This window comes from Arachis ipaensis, chromosome B02 (genome assembly GCF_000816755.2).
Source record: "Arachis ipaensis cultivar K30076 chromosome B02, Araip1.1, whole genome shotgun sequence".
In the NCBI taxonomy this organism is placed as follows: Eukaryota; Viridiplantae; Streptophyta; class Magnoliopsida; order Fabales; family Fabaceae; genus Arachis; species Arachis ipaensis.
In genome coordinates this window covers 78,808,608-78,827,625 of record NC_029786.2, presented here as the reverse complement: position 1 = coordinate 78,827,625, position 19,018 = coordinate 78,808,608, and the positions used below count along the sequence as shown (strand labels likewise).

General features: G+C 31.4%; 1 protein-coding gene and 3 long non-coding RNA genes across 4 annotated transcripts; 3 read left to right on the top strand and 1 right to left on the bottom strand.

Annotated features, from left to right (window-relative positions):
* Positions 313-2,224, top strand: LOC110268902. The gene is made up of 2 exons (XR_002357649.1): positions 313-1,863; positions 1,960-2,224. It is a non-coding gene; the product is annotated as an uncharacterized LOC110268902 (long non-coding RNA).
* Positions 2,678-3,953, top strand: LOC110268903. The gene is made up of 2 exons (XR_002357650.1): positions 2,678-3,569; positions 3,679-3,953. It is a non-coding gene; the product is annotated as an uncharacterized LOC110268903 (long non-coding RNA).
* On the top strand, positions 5,489-8,047 carry LOC110269255. The gene is made up of 3 exons (XM_021116960.1): positions 5,489-5,506; positions 5,933-6,324; positions 7,617-8,047. The coding sequence occupies exons 1-3, from the start codon at positions 5,489-5,491 to the stop codon at positions 7,681-7,683; spliced, it is 477 nt and encodes a 158-aa protein (XP_020972619.1). The 3' UTR covers positions 7,684-8,047.
* On the bottom strand, positions 9,675-11,436 carry LOC107625499. The gene is made up of 2 exons (XR_001617290.2): positions 11,071-11,436; positions 9,675-9,941 (listed from the first exon to the last, which is right to left on the bottom strand). It is a non-coding gene; the product is annotated as an uncharacterized LOC107625499 (long non-coding RNA).

Here is a 19,018-nt window from a genome sequence, read left to right as displayed (position 1 = left end):
ATTTACACACAAGAAAATGTCTCATCAATCCCTGTCCTTCTAATATTTTACATTATATCTATACCGACATAGCAATGGGAACACTGCTGTTCCGCAAAAATACATTGCTACACCTGAACACCTTTCTATAAAATATGTCCGAATCGATTGCACCTCCATCTTTTTCAGTTTATTTGTCATTCACTTCTAATTTTGAGTAAATATCTATCCCGATTTCTGATAATTTTTTTGAAAGATTATAAGGTCTTCAAAAAAAAATATTTATTTTATTTTTTGATAATTAATTTTGTGAGACTAATTAATCTATCTATCGATGATCTCCTAAAAGATAAAGAGACTCCTAACAAAAAATGATTTGTCAATCCTAGTTGACTCTTAATGCATAAATCAACAGTTTAAGATGTTATGTAGGCTTATTCTATTAATACACAGAGAAAATATTAACAGAGGAACTAATCAGCCTCACAAAAATAAAGTTCAAAGACCGAAAAAGGATTTATTTTGTTGACAATCTTGTTGTCTTTTAAAGTAATTGTCAGGATTGTTTAGAATTGTTTCTCTTTAATTTTTTTATATAAATTTAACCAGTGGGGTGTGATGGAAGGCACTAATCGGTCTGATGGGACAACACTGCGTGCAAGGGGTTCAGGTTCTGGAAAAGACACGTATTGCGGCAAAAGGTCAGATGAAAAAAGAGGAGGCTCTTGCTGGAGGGCATGTGATGAATGTCACACGTCGCAACTCGAAGCAAGGACCTGAGTTTGTTAACGCCAATGACATTATAGCACGCCCTTTGTACTGTAAGAAAACGGAGATTCAAACGACGACAATCATAAAAATGATTAAAAGCAATTCACCCTAAGTTTGGAGACATGTACTGATTGCAAAGAAGTCACTCCCTAAGAAAAGTTGCACATCCGAAAAAGTCAAAACTTTGAAGGTCAGTTTGTTGTCACGCATTTTTTTTGTAGACCTATGCATTTATTCTTTCATAAGAGGTGTACACGATCATTTTTTCGTTGAACATGGATTAGAGGAAGCTGGACTTCAAAGAGAATGCTGAAGCTGACCTTGATATCCTGTATGATTTCAAGTAGCGTAAACATGTATCTCCCTTTCTATACTACTCGCACAAGTCCTCCGAGATGACTGCTGAGGAGACTCCCAAGATAAAGTTATTTTTTAATAAGTTTATATTTATTATTTACTAGAAATTTATTTTTGAATTTATATTATTTTTATTGTTAGAATTTTGATTCTTATAAGAAATCTTCTATGCATGACATTATGCATGTCATGTGTAAATTTATTAGAAATGTGAGTTTTTTTTTTTTTTATTGTGCACATGATGTATATATCATAGTGTCTGGACCTTGCTTTTTGGACGCCAGCAAGAATGTAATTTGTCAGGGGAGAACTGGTTGTCGCAGCAGATATATTTGGGATGGAGTTGGACATGAGGTAAGCATGTTGTGACCCGGGAATTTTCGATGGGTTGATTAATCATGCTTAAACTTATTAATATAGTTATCATCAGTATCATCAATGTGATTATATTAGTTATTATTCTTACTCTTGCTTTATTATAACCTTCATCATTCTTATCATTTCATTTATCTTCTTTGCTAGTGTTATAAATATAAAGGTTTTACTTATTAATTATGAGTGTGGATATTGTTATCATTATAGATTTGATGACTTCTTCATGGCTGATTAATGATGCGTACAACCTTTTACCTAAAAATGTTGTTTACTATTGAATAATTGACATGTGCTAGTAAGGTTTTGGTTCCTAATGAGCATTGTTGTGGTACGAGGGAGGCACTTTGGACGCTCCGCCTTGAAAAAGAACTTGTCAACGATGTATGTTTAAATCCTTTCATACTTGTGTCGAAATTATTTATGTTCTATTTTTTCGGAGAGTCCAATTTAACTGGAAAAAGTTTTATGCACAAACAGGTATTGAACGTGGTAGCTGGGATGTTGACTGATCAACGACCTGACCACAGGAGGTGGTGACTCCCAACTACGTTCAGCGCGAGTTTGTTTTTCACTTAATTGAGGGTGTGTTTAGGAATTTGTTGGAAGGGAAGAAGCACGTTTAGATTTATTGAAAGTTTCAATTTTTGGTTTGGCAAATTTTTTTTATGAATGCAGAAGTGATTTTGCTTTTAAGACCACGTTTACAAGAAGCAACTATTTTTAACTTCTGCGTTTTCTTAACGAACTTTTAGTCTTGGATACTAAACATTTATTTACCTATTACTAACTTTATCTTTGTGTATATTATTGTATTATTTATAGAATTCTTGTTATTTCTATTTATATGAGCTCTATTTTTTTATTATTTATTATTTTTTTCAACTGTTTGTTTGATATTATACATTTTTATAATTGTGATTTTTATGTATTATGTTTGTTATTACCTTTTTATAATATGATTTATTGATTCTATTAGGTAAAATAAATTAAACAAAAAATTAACTGTAAATAATAATAATAGTAAAAAATTATAGTATACTAAAAAAAATACTAAAAATATACTATATAAAAAGATAAATGGTATAAGCCAAATAACATTTATTTTATTATAATCTATTTTAATACAAAAATTATCAAACATAAATCACTTTAACACAAACTTACTTTTTATCAAAATCAAGTTTGTAAAATCAATTTTATGCAAATTTCCGTTTGTGAACTGTAATCCAAACCCACACTTGTTAAATTATTTTTGGAATCATATTTGTCTTGATTTAATATGAAATTTTTAATGAATAATGACGCCCGATCCAACAAATAGCATTGGACCCACATCTGCACTGCACGTCACCGATGGAGTACATTAGAACCAAATACATGGGCCTTGCAGACAACATACTAATGGTAGGTCCGATCAGATAACTGTTCAACTTATTGATTATAGGGTAGAGTCTAGTGTGTCATTTCTTGGTATAAATGTCAAATATGTTTTTATTTAAGTCTGGTTTATGTATTTGTTGTTTGCTTTATTAATTCCATAGAACCATGCCATTTTGGTCAACTCGCAGATATACATCCCTCTCTATGTCAGCTATCATTGGCACTTGATGGCTGTCGACATATGGGATGTGAAGATTATTTACTATGACTCACTCAAACCAACAAAGGAAAAAGTTAAACAAGCCAGAATTGACCAAATGTTAACTTGTCTCTTATCAAAACAGTTGTCTTCTTCCAACACCCCATTCTTACCCAACTTTATTTATCGATTGGAAAAAGTTTTTGAACAAATTTGATAGGCTCACTATCTGGAGGTTCTGCTGGAAGACAGTAGGTTCTACGAGAACAAGGAAACTAGCCCCCCATTGGTTTCAAGATTCGGTTTTGTCGAACCCCAAACCACGGAGTAGCATGTGAAATCGTAAACTTAACCAATTTGTTTGATTTTTTTTCCTTGGTGATGTTTTGAAGGGATTTTGGCTATAGCGTGCATCATGGATTGTATTGTGTTTTGCAAGATGGATTGTGGGGTCTGGGTTAACCAGTAGATGATTTAGTCCTGCTTGTGGAGCGACTATGACCTTGAGGTATTTTCGCATGCCTAATGTATGTATTAATTCAATTAGAGAATACATTCTGCACATGTGCTTTCAGGTTATAAATGATATTATGATAACACTAGGATGACTATTGCAGTAGACCTAGTGATGGGAAAGCATAACACCATATCCGAGGAAGTCGTTGCAGGGGCAGTGAAGCACTGAGACAATATCATGGTGGTCAGGTCTCACAGGAAGGGCGTAACATGTCCCAGACAGAAAAAAAAATCCATCTCGAAACAGCAATCCCACAATATGATGTTGAATGACTTTTTCTTTTTTCGAGATCATGTTGGGAATGATTGATTTTTTTTTTTTTGGTCTTTAAAANNTAAAAATATTGATTATATATATATATACTAGCGCTTTTTATTTTTGTTATGGAGGAGGGATTGGGGTAGGACGGGGATATGGGGTGCGGGTGAGCTTTACCAGTTTGTGGAATTAGTCAAGGTTCGGAAAACCGGACCGGTCATCAAACCGCTCTAGCCACTGGTTCACTGGTTCATTGGTCTAACCGGTTTAACCGGTGGTTCAACCGAAAAAACCGTTTTAAAATAGAATAAATGAATAATAAATAAATTATAAATACACATCCTAAAATATAATTATAGTATGATATAAAAACAGCCACAGCATCATCATTCAACACAACACAATTCTGCTTATTCAGCCATTCAACACTACACAATTCAACCTAGTGCCTACAGCATTCAGCCATTCAACACAACACAATTCTACCTAGTTCATATACCATTCAGCCATTCAACAAAAACTGAAAAACCTCAATTCCCTGGAAAACACCAAAACAGCAAAATTGCAAAGTAGCAAAACACCAAAATTGCAAAGCAGCAAAACACCAAAACAATATAAAATTGCAAAGCAGCAAAACACCAAAATTGCAAAGCAGCAAAACACCAAAACAATACAACATCAAACATTAGCTGGAATCAGAACCATACATTCTAATTTCTAACATAGAAGATGAAAGCATGAAAGTTGAAACAGAGAAGATGAAACAGAGGATTCACTCACCTGGGAGCTGACGAAGCTAAGACCAGCGACGACGAAGGGATAGGCCAGCGAAGACGAAGCGGCGGTGCTGAGGAGCAGGCGACGGCGATGGCAGCCTAAGGACCACGGGGACACTGGGAGCCTGGGAATGCTTCAGACGGGGCTAGACAGAGATGAATGAACGGGCGAACTGGGGAAGAGACCACGCGATGGTGGTGGCAGTCACGACCAGCAAACCCCGGCGACGGCGGTGGCGACTGGGCTGGTGTTTTCGAATGCTTCAGAAGGGGATAGGGTTCACCGTTCACGCCTAGAATCTGGAGTGAGACTGAGATGAATGAACGGAAGAAGAGACCACGCGACGGTGGTGGCGGTCACGACCTGCAAACCCCGGCGACGGCGGTGGCGTTTGGGCTGGGGTTTTCGAATTCTTCAGAGGGCTAGGGTAGGGTGTGAGAGTAAGAGACAGTGAGAGTGTGAGACTGCGATTTGGGAATGGGAAAGAAGGGGTTCCGTGTGGTAACGGGTCGGGCGAGCCGGACGGGTCGAGTTTCAGTTTTTTATTTTTTTAAAAAACCATTAAAAACGGCGCCGTTTGTGTTTTTAAAAAACCGGCCGGTCACCGGTTCGGTCCAACCGGCCGGTTTTTAATCGGTTCACCGGTTTCTTCGCGGTTTTCTCTCCGCCGGTTAATGCAGGAGGACCGGACCGCATGCATTGCCGGTTTGCGGTTAAACCGGTCGAACCGGCCGATCCGGTCCGGTTTTCAGAACCTTGGAATTAGTTATAGACAAATCGGACGGTTCGAAATTTCGAAGCCAAATCGGAGGGTCCGCATTGTTGCAACAAATCGGAGGGTCCGATCTGTCCCTCTCCCACCACGTGTTGCGTTGATGTTGCTCCCCGCAACTGTGCCCCATTACCCAGCATAAGGCTTTGCTGCATGTAGTCACACCCTCCGATTTAGTATTTGAGAGTTATAATAGTAGTTGTTGTTGCTGTTAGTACTACTAGCTCAACGTGAACAAGTAGCATGGTCCGACTTGTTACCTTAGCATGTCAGAAATTTCTGTCCCACAATAACGTTAAGCACCCCTTTATCCAATAACTCAGCACAACACATTCTTCTCTCCAATAACCAAAACAATGAGCCTATATACTAGTGTAGGTTTCCGTGTCCTGCACGGATAATACATAAAATTGGCTACGGATTCCTTGCTGCTACAATTTTGTAGGTTTATCATTAATCATCATAAACATAATTATAAAATATACCCCGTTTTTTTTTTTGAAAAATTGACTAATTAGATTTTGACCCCTCAATTTATTTGTATTAGGTATTTGTTCTCCTTTTCCTTTTAATTCCAGATTCAAAGAAGAGAAATTCAAAGAAGGGAGAAAAAAATCTAGCAAATCCTCTTTCAATCACCGTCGTCATTCTCTCTTTCTCTCCCTCCTCGGTTACTCGTTCAATCCTGCACCGTGCTTGCTCTACTAGGGTTTTTGTCCCTCTTTCACTCACTGATCCTCTCCATCCGCAGTCTCGCTCTTTCTCTGATCGTCGCCGCCGCAACACGCCTCTGCCGCAACAGGGTTCGGCCGCCGCACCGCAACACTCGGGTCCACCATTTCACTGGTTTTTGTCGCCTTTCTGTCTCTATTCTTCACCAGCGACTCTAATCTTTGTCCTTCTTCCTCAACCTCTGTCTTTGCGACCTACTCCTCTAAGGTTCCATTTTATGTTTATTTGACTTATTTCCTTTTCTATGAAAATTTTAAGGAAAAACATAAAATCACTCTGTTCTTAAATGTGCCATTTATCTTAAATGCATGAAATTTTCAGTAAAATAAAACTTTAGGAGATAAATAAGTTACCCCTAGATTAAGAAGATAGATGACTGTAAGACATTTACTAAGTTCTGTTAAATAGTTGGAGCTTAAGAAAATAAAATAACTACTTTACTTCAATGGCAGATTAAGAGTGGACAAGAAGTAGAAACCAGAACATGATCTTCACATACATGCATTTAAGAGGTAAAAAGGAGAGGACAGTGAATCCAAGTTTGAGTAGCAGTGACTATACTATATTTTTTTCAATATTTATCATCTCTGAAGTGAATTTTAATATTTTATTTTTTTAATCTCTTTGTTTTAGAATAGAAAGGCTTGCCTTTTCATGAAAAAAGGGTCCTTCACTAAAACACCAGGAACACTAAAGGAAATGTGTTTGGTAATACATTTAGTATAATATGATGAAACATGGATGGTTGAATAATCATCATTATGGTTAGCATTGGTTTTAGAAGTTTCTTGTTGCTTCTAGCAATGTAGTTGCCTTTGCATGCCTTCTTGATGTGAACTATTTTTCCTTAAAGGTATATTTGAATAGAGGAACATAATTGATTAAAAAGCTCCTTCATGAGATCCTACTCAGTGATAGAGGCTCTAAAATTATGTCTCAAAAATTTAAACTGTTAGATAGAGATACATTCTTTAACTCCAATTATGGTAGTAATCTTTAAATGTTTATCATTGATTTTATGCAACCTTGCCATGGGTTAGAGTAACGCTTCTGGTTGTCTTTTATTCTGGATATATGAAGACATTGGACAATCTTTGTTCTTCATTCTTGGCTTTTTCCTGCAATGCTTTATAGATAGATAATGTTATGTTTATGTTTTTGTTGAGGTTTATTAATATTTATTAAAAATAATTGCTGCGTACGCATTTGGTTGATTTTATCCTTTTCAGGCAGATTAGAACTCCTTTCTCAAGACACACTAATGCTTAGCCAGTGGCTATTAACTTATTATGACTAATGGCACAGTTTAAAAGATAACATTTCACCCTTTTATTGATTTGGATGCTTGTCTCAAAACGAATTTGATGTTATTTATCACTTATTTCTATAAATGTTGATGTTACTGTTCTTCCAGGCTGCCAACCATCCTTAAGTTACTTACAATATCGATAACTTCCATTCTCATAACTTGATGTTTTAATTTATGCATAATTATGCAGGTGGGAAGTTTTCAAACAACAAATGAAAGACATGCTTCATCATAGTGATCAAAGGGCATCGAGTTGAAAAAGCCTAGTGCTTCTCTTTATACGTTTCCATGCCAGATTGCATATGTTAACAGGAAGAAGCAAGTAGAAATTGTAGCTCTAGGAAATGTATGATGTTTTGAGTGTAAATATATGGCCTTTAGGAACACGTTCAATACCTGTAATTTATTTTTGTATCATTTAGTTCGATTTTCTTTTTTCTTTTTAAATGTGGTAGAGTTATTTTAAGTAAAGTATATAAAAAGCCCATGAATTAAGTGTTAATTGTTATTTTCATTTAAACTCAACAAATGGCACTTAAGTGTACATTAAATAATTGTAAACCTACACAGACACGTTCCTGATTCCTGAATGTTGATTGCATCATGAATCATTCTTGGATCCCCGCTGACTGCTGAGCTTAGCATGGCAATTTGATTGCGTGAAGGTTATATTGAAGGCTTATAATTTTGGTTCTTGATTTACCAATTAGAAGTAATCGATATTTGCATGAGTTGTCTACATGACTACTTCCAATAATGGCATTCTGAGTTTTGATCTTATACATTGCATTGGATTTCGTGGTAAAAGTTTGTGGAGTGGCAGCATGATAATATTTTCATATTGCACTGTATATTGTTACAGCTACAATTACAACTATATATATAATGCTCTGTTTCATTGAGCCAATTCTAGGCTCTACTTATTTGTTTGGACTAATTAGAAACAATAAATTCCTGTTTTGTTTCCAATTTCATTAAATACAAAACTCAAATTATTTGCATATACTTGTGCAGTTATGGTATTAATGTGCTTAGTAATGTGGCTAGTTATATTTTTCATTGATTTGGTTTGATTGTCTGAATGATAGTAGTTTACTAGTACGAAATTGTGCAAGTAAATGGTTTAGTGGTATACAATATTAAATGATTTAGTGGTTTACAACCGGGCAAGTGCTACTGTATAGAAAGTAAAATATTTGTATAGTTGTGAAATATGTACTATACATGTTATTTTTTATTTTAATAAAGAAGAGCTCATCATTAAAAAAAAAAAGAAGAAACATAAGATAAATAACACTAATGATTTTGAGGTTTAATTATAATTATGAGTAAGTTCTTTCTAGGATAATGAAAAAGTGATTCACAATAAGAGAAATGAAAAATACAAAATAAAAAAATTTGTCTATCCTATTAAATTTAAAAAAAAGATATGATTAATTGTTTCCAATCTCAGTAAAATTACTTGGGTGATCCAAATTTGTTTAATTTTATTGTTATGCTTCTTGTGCTAGTTGCTGAAGTCTGTTATACTTTATTTTTGACAACATTGCTGAATGTGGGATTTTGATGCAATGCATTAAAGAATTGGCCACAAGATATCTTGCAACAAAATTTGTCAATATAATATCAGCTGACTACATTTCTAACTATCTGGATCAAAATCTGCCCACCATATTGGTATACAACAATGGAGCAGTCAAGGAAAATTATGTTGGCTTGTGTAATTTTGGACAAATTGAAAGGATTTAATTGATTTTATCTTATGATTCCTTTTGTGAAATTTGTTAGTTTAAACTCTAGAAATATTTAAATTTTAGAAACGTAATATTGAATGCATATTTATTTTCATTCTCCTCACTTTTCTAATTGAAACTCATATGTATTATTGTATTTTTGTTGTAATTCTTTATTTTTCATAACATTTTAGTTCTAGCACATAACTTTGTCTATGCTATTGTAATTTGTTGTTTGTGTTGCATTTAGAAATTAACAAGATTAATTACTTGCCAAAACAAGATTAAGACCAATTCCTTTAGTGAAGTACAACTTGCCAAATTATTTTTGCAATTGTATATATAAGCAATCATGGGGTTAATTTTTCTATATTCTATCATGTCAGCAACTTATTAGTCAAACCAACAAAAATTCTCTTGAACTATGATGATGTACAATATCTATTCATACTTCACGGAGATCTAAAGATAGTTTACTTTGAAACATCCAAATGTTAACATATGAATTTGAAGCATCTAGGCAAAATATTATCTTTCATTCAATCAATATAACAATTTATGAAGTTACAATGTCAAAGACATTATGACACCACAATAATAATTTGGTGTAAAGGCTATGAAGTGCTACAGCAAATAAAGAAAAATGGGAAAAATCCTAACAAGCATACACACACATAGGCAGCAAGCCGATCATCAAGCTTCCTCTGACTGTTAACGTACATGAGCCATAGTACATAACATCCTTCACAGCGTTTGACCTGAAAAAATCATTTAGTGTTTTCCTGGAAAGCACATATCAGTTCTCAAAAGGAAGGTTTATAATAATACAATAACTAAAGTCTAAATCTTAAAAAAGAAATACAGAGAATGATTAACAAAGAATAAAAAGGCTCCATCTTTACATATAAAATAAAGGAACTAGCTGTGCTTTAAATTCTATCTTATCTACATGGACAAAGGCACAAAGAAATTTAAATATTTCTAAAGTTTAAACTGATAAGTTTCACAAAAGACATCATGAGATAAAATCAATCCCTCAGTCATCCTTATTTTATTTTACTTTACCTAGAAAATCAGCATAATTGGAAACATCATTGACTTCCTAATGATACAATCTCTGAAATTTACTCATAATCCAATGGAAACATGCATGTCCTTACGGAGTCTTCCCAGTTATATATAAGCAGCAATCATTTAACTAAAATCATTTATATTCAAATGCTACAATAGATTAATATTTCACTATTCAGAACTCTATTTGAGTTCTTATAAATTTAAATCTTTCTCAATATTCCAAAGATTTTCTTGTAGTCTTAAACAATGACAATATTCACTTCAGATTCTTCGATATTAATGTGAGGATTTATCCCAGCCATATTTATATTTATGACTTAGAAGGCTATGCTCATGCTTCTAGGAAAAATAATGGAATCAAAATATCAAATGGTGATTTCTCTTTCAAGGAGAAAACAACACTTAGGCAAGCACAATTATGTAGTGAAGAACAAGTTAAGACTTAAGACGTTGAAGGTTGTGCTTGATGTCTTAGGAAAAAACACTTGAAGCTATTGATTAATAAAAAAAACATATATCATAAGCACTTGAAAAAGTTTGCTGCCAAATGTATCAATCCATAACTGAGAAATGCACAGCTCTATATTTGTAACCAATCCTACATCATTGTCTAATACACACTTTCCCTGCTAACCCCCCAAACTCTCTTAAAGAAACAACCATGCAAATCATGCATACAGAGGATAATCATGGGACCAATGCAACATCTATTCTAACTGACATTTGCACACTTCTCAGAAGGCATACTCTGGCAACGAAGAGCATTCAAATTCACATAAAATTTTCATAGAAAAGGAAATAAAGTAAAATAAAATTAAAAATAAAATAAAATAGAACCTTAAAGAAGTAGGTCGCAGAGGCAGAGGTGGAGGGAAAAGGACAGAGATTAGAGTCGTAGAGAAACAGAGAGGTGACAGAAAACAATGAAGTGGTGGACCGAGTGTAGCGGCAGCGGTGGCGGTGGCGGTGTATTACGGCGTCGAGAATCAGAAAACAAGCACTGTGCAAGACAGAACGATCAACTGCGTGGATGGAGAGGATCAGAGAAGAGCACGACGCAGAGAGAAGATCAGAGAGCGAGCTACTGTGGAGAGGGAGAAACAAGGAACGACGTTGATAGGTAGGGGTTAAAAACCCTAGCAGAGCTCTGGTCTTTTTTTTAAATTCAGATTAAAAGAAATAGGATGAATGTGGAAAACAACAAAATTTAAGAGGCAAATATTAAATTATTTATTCTTTCAAAAATAAAAAAATGGGGTTCTATTTGTAAATATTTTTTCTATGGTTAATGATACTCCCACACAAAAGTGGGAGTAAGATTTGTCCTTCCTATGAAGGTTCATGTGACCTCCAAGTGCTTGTGCATTAGAGAAACCTCTCTTGCAGAAGTTGCATTCATATGACCTTGTTGGATTATATGTTAATAGTTTCAGATTCAGTTTTATATTAATAGTTTCAGATTCAGTTTTATGTGATCTTTGATCTTTTCTTTTTTGATTGAATAATTTTATATTAATAGTTTCAGATTCAGTTTTATATCTTTTTTTATTGTGCTCATAATTATATTTTTGTTGTAGGGATTGGATCAAGAGAGTGAGATTCCATCACCAAGAGAGTTAGGAAGTAGGTCTTCTGGAGCGAGCAACAAAGAAGCATGGTCTTATATGATAAAGATTTTATGTATTAAGTATTATAGATATATGTTAAGACAAATTATTGAAAAATGTTATCTTTGATACTTTGTTTTAGGATTATGATTTTTTATTTTTGGAAACTGTGTATGAATTAAAAATCTTGTTATGATGTTTGATTTAAGGTTATGCTTTTTGGTTATTATGAGATTTTTAAGTTTGAGTTCTAAAAATGTCACTATAAATACATAGTTTCAATCTCATTTTAAAAAGTATTACGGCGGTTTTCTGAAAACCGCCGTAATAACCAGAATGGCGCCCAGAATTCCGGCGTTTTTTGGGGGCGCCATTTTCGGTAATAATGGCGGTTGTAACCGCCGTAATTACCTTAAAAAACCGCCATTTTAACCCTTTTCTTTTGTAGTGGAAGAACAAAGATTGTCCAATGTCTTCACATATCCAGAATAAAAGACAACCAGAAGCGTTACCCTAACCCATGGCAAGGTTGCATAAAATCAATGATAAACATTTAAAGATTACTACCATCATTGGAGTTAAAGAATATATCTCTATCTAACAGTTCAAATTTTTGAAACATAATTTTAGAGCCTCTATCACTAAGTAAGATCTCATGAAGGAGCTTTTTAATCGATTATGTTCCTCTATTCAAATATACCTTTAAGGAAAAATAGTTCACATCAAGAAGGCATGCAAAGGCAACTACATTGCTAGAAGCAACAAGAAACTTCTAAAACCAATGCTAACTATAATGATGATTATTCAACCATCCCTGTTTCATCATATTATACTAAATGTATTACCAAACACATTTCCTTTAGTGTTCCTGGTGTTTTAGTGAAGGACCCTTTTTTCATGAAAAGGCAAGCCTTTCTATTCTAAAACAAAGAGATTAAAAAAATAAAATATTAAAATTCACTTCAGAGATGATAAATATTGAAAAAAAATATAGTATAGTCACTGCTACTCAAACTTGGATTCATTGTCCTCTCCCTTTTACCTCTTAAATGCATGTATGTGAAGATCATGTTCTGGTTTCTACTTCTTGTCCACCCTTAATCTGCCATTGAAGTAAAGTAGTTATTTTATTTTCTTAAGCTCCAACTATTTAACAGTACTTAGTAAATGTCTTACAGTCATCTATCTTCTTAATCTAGGGGTAACTTATTTATCTCCTGAAGTTTTATTTTACTGAAAATTTCATGCATTTAAGATAAATGGCACATTTAAGAACAGAGTGATTTTATGTTTTTCCTTAAAATTTTCATAGAAAAGGAAATAAGTCAAATAAACATAAAATGAAACCTTAGAAGAGTAGGTCGCAAAGACAGAGGTTGAGGAAGAAGGACAAAGATTAGAGTCGCTGGTGAAGAATAGAGACAGAAAGGCGATAAAAACCAGTGAAATGGTGGACCCGAGTGTTGCGGTGCGGCAGCCAAACCCTGTTGCGGCGGAGGCGTGTTGCGGCGGCGAGGATCAGAGAAAGAGCGAGACTGCGGATGGAGAGGATCATAGAGCAAGCAACAGTGAGTGAAAGAGGGGCAAAAACCCTAGTAGAGCAAGCACGGTGGAGGAGAGAACGAGTAACCGAGGAGGGAGAGAAAGAGAGAATGACGACGGTGATTGAAAGAGGATTATTAGATTTTTCTCTCCCTTCTTTGAATTTGGAATCAAAAGGAAAAGGAGAAGAAATGTCTAATACAAAAAAATTGAGGGGTCAATATTTAATTATGAATATTTTTTAAAATAAAAAAGGGGTTCAATTTGTAAATATTTTTAGGTGGGTTAATGATACTCCCACAAAACAATAGGAGTAAGGAATCCATAGCCTATTATAAATATTTTATAATTTAAAAATATTAAAAATAATTAATATTTATTTTAATTAATTTGGATTGGTTTAATGGTTATCTCATTTGTTTGCTTAAGCAAGTATTTGGAGTTCGAATCTCACCCTTAATAAATAGAGCATCAATATGTGGTGGATTAATCCTCGACTTGCCGAGTTAGGAAATCCGTAGAAAAAAATTGTATTTGTCTTTAAAATAAATTAATTTTTTATTAGTAGCAATACTTATGGACTTTTGTCTTTGTTGAAATTTACTTAGGATAATTTTATTTGTTGGTATCGTATTCATTCTTGAAGTCAAAACAATATGATCAACATTGTTATTTGTTAAGACTTCACATTTTATGAAATGATTTTTAAATTTTCAAATTCATAAACTTATGTCGTTACAAAAGTTATTAGATCGATTAATATTTTTTAATAACATGGTGTATCGAAACACTATCGTTGAGTATTAGATAGCGTGAAGAGAAACCAATAATAACTTTTTTATTCAATATATAATTTATTCTATTGAAAAATAAATTAATATTTCCTAAATTTATAAATACATTTTTTTCTAATTTCTTTAATGAAACGGAATCAACCCACATGATAAAGGAAGAAGACAATGCATCTGAAGGTCACATGATAAAAGAGGAGGACAGTGCATCTGAAGCATCTCTCAACATTATTGCATAGTGACGTAAGCACTTAGGTCATAAAGCACCAACTATGTAGCTGGTGCAAGATAACAAACAATGACGTAAGCAATGACGTCATAAGAAGGGTAAGGATGGAAATTGTCCATCAAACCCAACTATTATAAATAGGGTGCTTAGGCAATCGTAGAAGGCATCAGACAATAGAAAGCAGAAGGCTAAGAGTACTCATATGCCAGGAGAGCAAGGAGGAAGCTGTCGAGGTGATTCTATAGTCTGAGGAAGAATTCCCTTAGGGAAAAATAATTCTAAACTCCCCTCTGGAGTTAGTATCTACAATCTCCCCTCTGGAGATAAAAACACCTTATGTAAAATATACTAAATAAAGGAAGTTTTTCTCCAGAAAGGTACCTCTTCATCCTAGTCTTTAAATTATGAATTATTTAGAAAGTTTAGAATTAACAGAAGAATCTGATTATTATAGATTAACTGCTTTATTAGATAATGAAAAACAGGCGGTTCTAAAAACAGAATTAAATCTCAAATCAAATGAAAACTTTAATAAACAAAATCTTTTAAAAGAAGTTTTTAATAGAAAAAATATAATATACTATGAAAAAATTCAACTTGAAGCCCCTATAAAGATAAAATCCGCCAATGGAGAACTTGAAATAGCTTTGATAAATAATGAAGAATTGAGTAAACAGATTGAGAAAATTAAGGATCAACAAAAAAGATCTAAAATCGGATGGATTCATATTTTCATCAAATTTTCAAATAAGAGAATCTAAAATTAATAGCCCTTTAAGTTTATCTAAGTTAAAGATTAAAGAAGAAAATTCTGAAATAAAAGAACTAACAAAAAAGGTCGAAAAATTAAATGAAACCCTAAACACTAAATTATGACAATAAATAAAGAAGAAATATATGTAACTTATCAAGACAAGAAACAAGAACTCTTTGAAAGAGAAAATCGTTTGAATTATTTACAGTTCTCTGAAATAAATCAAAGAGCATTTGAAGCTCTAAAGATAATCTATGACAAGTTGAAAAGAGAAGTTGAAGAGTTAGAAAAATTAATAGAATCTCTAGAAAATAGTGATGAATCGATGATAGAGTTCGCGGAAATTCTAAAATAAATAACGAAGCATAAAAAGATTGAAAAACCAGAAAATAAAATAAAAATAAAAAGGGCGGAAAAATTAAAAAGTAAAATAAAGGAGTATAAAAGGGAATTAAATAATCTTCAGATCGAAATTGATGACCTTTTAATAAAAAGGATAGAAATAAGAATAAATATAAATAATTTAAAATTAAACTTAAAAAATTTATAAATGCCTGGAAAACCATATTATGACTTAAAAGAATTAAAGCTGTTGAAAGAAAAAATGGAGAATGAAGTCGAAAAATTAAAAAGATATTTAGAAACAACAGAAAGTGTAGAAATAAAAGAAAAATATTTAGAAACAACAGAAATTGTAGAAATAAAAGAAGTTTTTGAGGATTTGAGAAATTATATTAAAGAAAAAGACAAACAGATAAAAAATTTTATATACAATAATCCATGCAAAAAAGAATATTATAAACTAAAACAAGATTGAAAAATTATAAAAATAAAATCAGAATACATCAATGACTAGTAGTAAATGATCATATAACAAATATAAGAGAAATAGTAGAAATGGTCAATACTTTAGATTATGAATTTGCAACTATACAAATTATAAATTTATTCGAAGTAAAATATGAAGAGTTAATAGAAATTTCGAAAAAGAAATTAAAAGAAAAGTCGAGACTATTAAAAATTGGTATCAGAGCCAAGTTAACGATTAAAATTTGGATTGGTTGAATGATTATCTCATTTGTCTGCTTAAGCAAGTATTTAAAGTTCGAATCTCACCCTTGCTTAATAAATAGAGCATCAATATGTGGTGGATTAATCTTCGACTTGCCGAGTTAGAAAATTCGTAGAAAAAATTGTATTTGTCTTTAAAATAGATTAATTTTTCATTAATAGCAATACTTATGGGCTTTTGTCTTTGTTGAAATTTACTTAGGACAATTTTATTTATTGGTATCGTATTCATTCTTAAAGTCAAAACAATATGGTCAGCATTGTTACTTGTTAAAACTTCACATTTTATGAAATGATTTTTAAATGTTCAAATTCATAAACTTATGTCATTACAAAAGTTATTAGATCGATTAATATTTCTTGATAACATGGTGTACCGAAACACCATCGTTGAATATTAGTTAGTGTGAAGAGAAACCAATAATAACTTTTATTATTCAATATATAATTTATTCTATTGAAAAATAAATTAATATTTCCTAAATTTATAAATATATTTTCTTCTAATTTCTTATACCATTTTATTTGATAATATTTACCATTAAAAAATAGCAAATAACCATACTATCCCACAATATATATATATATATATGATGTGCAGAATAATTTCTTGTCTTGAAATTAATTCTGGTTAGTGAGATAAAATTTAAAATATTTTTTATTTTCTTACTCAAATTTAAATTTAAATTTAGAATTGATTAATGGCTTTTTTTTAATTTCAATAAAAAAATAAATTGGTTAGATGTAAAATATTTAGTATTTAATAATTTCAATCATTTAAATTTTAATTACCAAAAATTAAATTAAAAATTAATTATAAACTTAATAATCGATAATATATATTATATTAGTACGTAAATAATAATATCCAATGTATTTATTATTTATTTTTTTAACAGAATTAATGTACAATCTATTGAGGATTGATTTATTATCCAAAATTTTTTTCATAAACTTCGTAATATGTAAAAATAGTGATCTTATTTGTTATTATTATTTAAACAATTTTTCATAATATTTTAATTAGGTAATTAACTTAATTAATAACTTTTATTATTGCTTTTATACTAAAAAAATTAATTTATACTATTTACATATTTTTCACTACTAATAAATAAATAAATATGTGTATTTATATAATTAAAAGTTAACTATGAAATTTAAGCTAAGATGAAGTGAAATACAACAAACATCTGAGGAGTGAAATTAAAATAAATAATTAAAAATAAGCTAATAAAATAATTAAAAAAAGTAAAAAAAAAAAGGCAGAAAAATAATGCATGTAGTTGATAAAAATATACTGTAAAAAAAAATTAGTATAATCAATCAATATAAAAGATGAAAGATAAAAATTAAGATATATTTTTGTTAAAAAATTTCAAGAAAAATATTGTGAAGAAGAACCTATTAATCAAGTTTTATAAAAATATTATAAAAAATTTAAAATATTAGTAAATAAAATAGTAACTCCTTTAAGAATTATTAATCAAAATACATAAAAGCACATTCTGATTTTTAGATATAAAAAATAATAAAAAAATAATTCAAATTAAATTCATTTATTTTATTTATTTGTTTATTATTTATTACAGAAAAAAAATTATATATCATATATAATAATCCTTGATATATATAGTGTCATGTATATATTAAAATTATCTATTTTAATTATGTGAGTTATTATTGTTATTTTTACTTTTTCGTTACATTAAAAAATAATATTTAAAATTAAAAAAGAGATAATTAATTTTTTTTAATTTGAATTAAAAAAAATATCTTGTAAATGTATTCAACTTTTATATATACTAAGTGTTATAATATTAAATAGTATAGTATTTGCTATAACAATGACTCAAAATATTAATTCAAGAAATATTTGGGTCTAGTAAGACCTCAATGCAAGCGAGATCAACTAAAATTCATTGTTAGGATTCCAAATCCGACTTAGGTTCGTTACCTAAGGCCCAATGCAAATGAAGTCCACACGTCTCCTCTTAAATCGACTCAGATTGGATCTCCGTTGCTAGTTAGATATGGTAATGAGTACTCAGAGGAGCGTGAGAAACTCCTTTCCCATCCCTCACTCTTATTTAAAAAAAATACCCCCGTTCCTTCTCCGACATTGCAAGTTCTTGTTTAATTACCCCTTAGGGAATGCAGATCTCCTCGGTAAACTTTTGAAAAAAATTAACACAAAAAGACAGAATATAATAATTATAAAATAATCAATTCAATATAATTCAACACAATTTATAACATATTCAACACAATTTATAACATATTCGTTATGAAAAATAACATTTTAAAATGAGAAAACATAAAAATATATTCCAACATAATAACATCACATAATTTTTTGGGACGATACTAAGCGACGTAGTGACGGACTTGAGAGGCAGAGAAAGTGAGTTAGAGAGAGAGGATTGAGGCTCAGAATGAGTCTGAAAGAAAAAAGGAAGAATTCAAATTGAAGGCAGAAATTAAGGTTACTAAATTCAAGAAATAAATTTATGTATACATAAATTAGGATAAATTAATAATTTTATTCCATAGGGCGGGTACTTACGTCAACTCCATCGTTAAGTGCAGAAACCTGATTTTTATATAATAAAATAGATAATAAATAGAATATATGAGAATATGATATGAGACATATTTTAATTATAAAATTAAAATATAAAAAATTATAATTATAAATATGTAATAAACATAATTATAAACCAAATTTTTTGAAATAAAATAATAAAATCAATATTGTCCAAAGCAAAATAAATATTGTCCAAAATATATA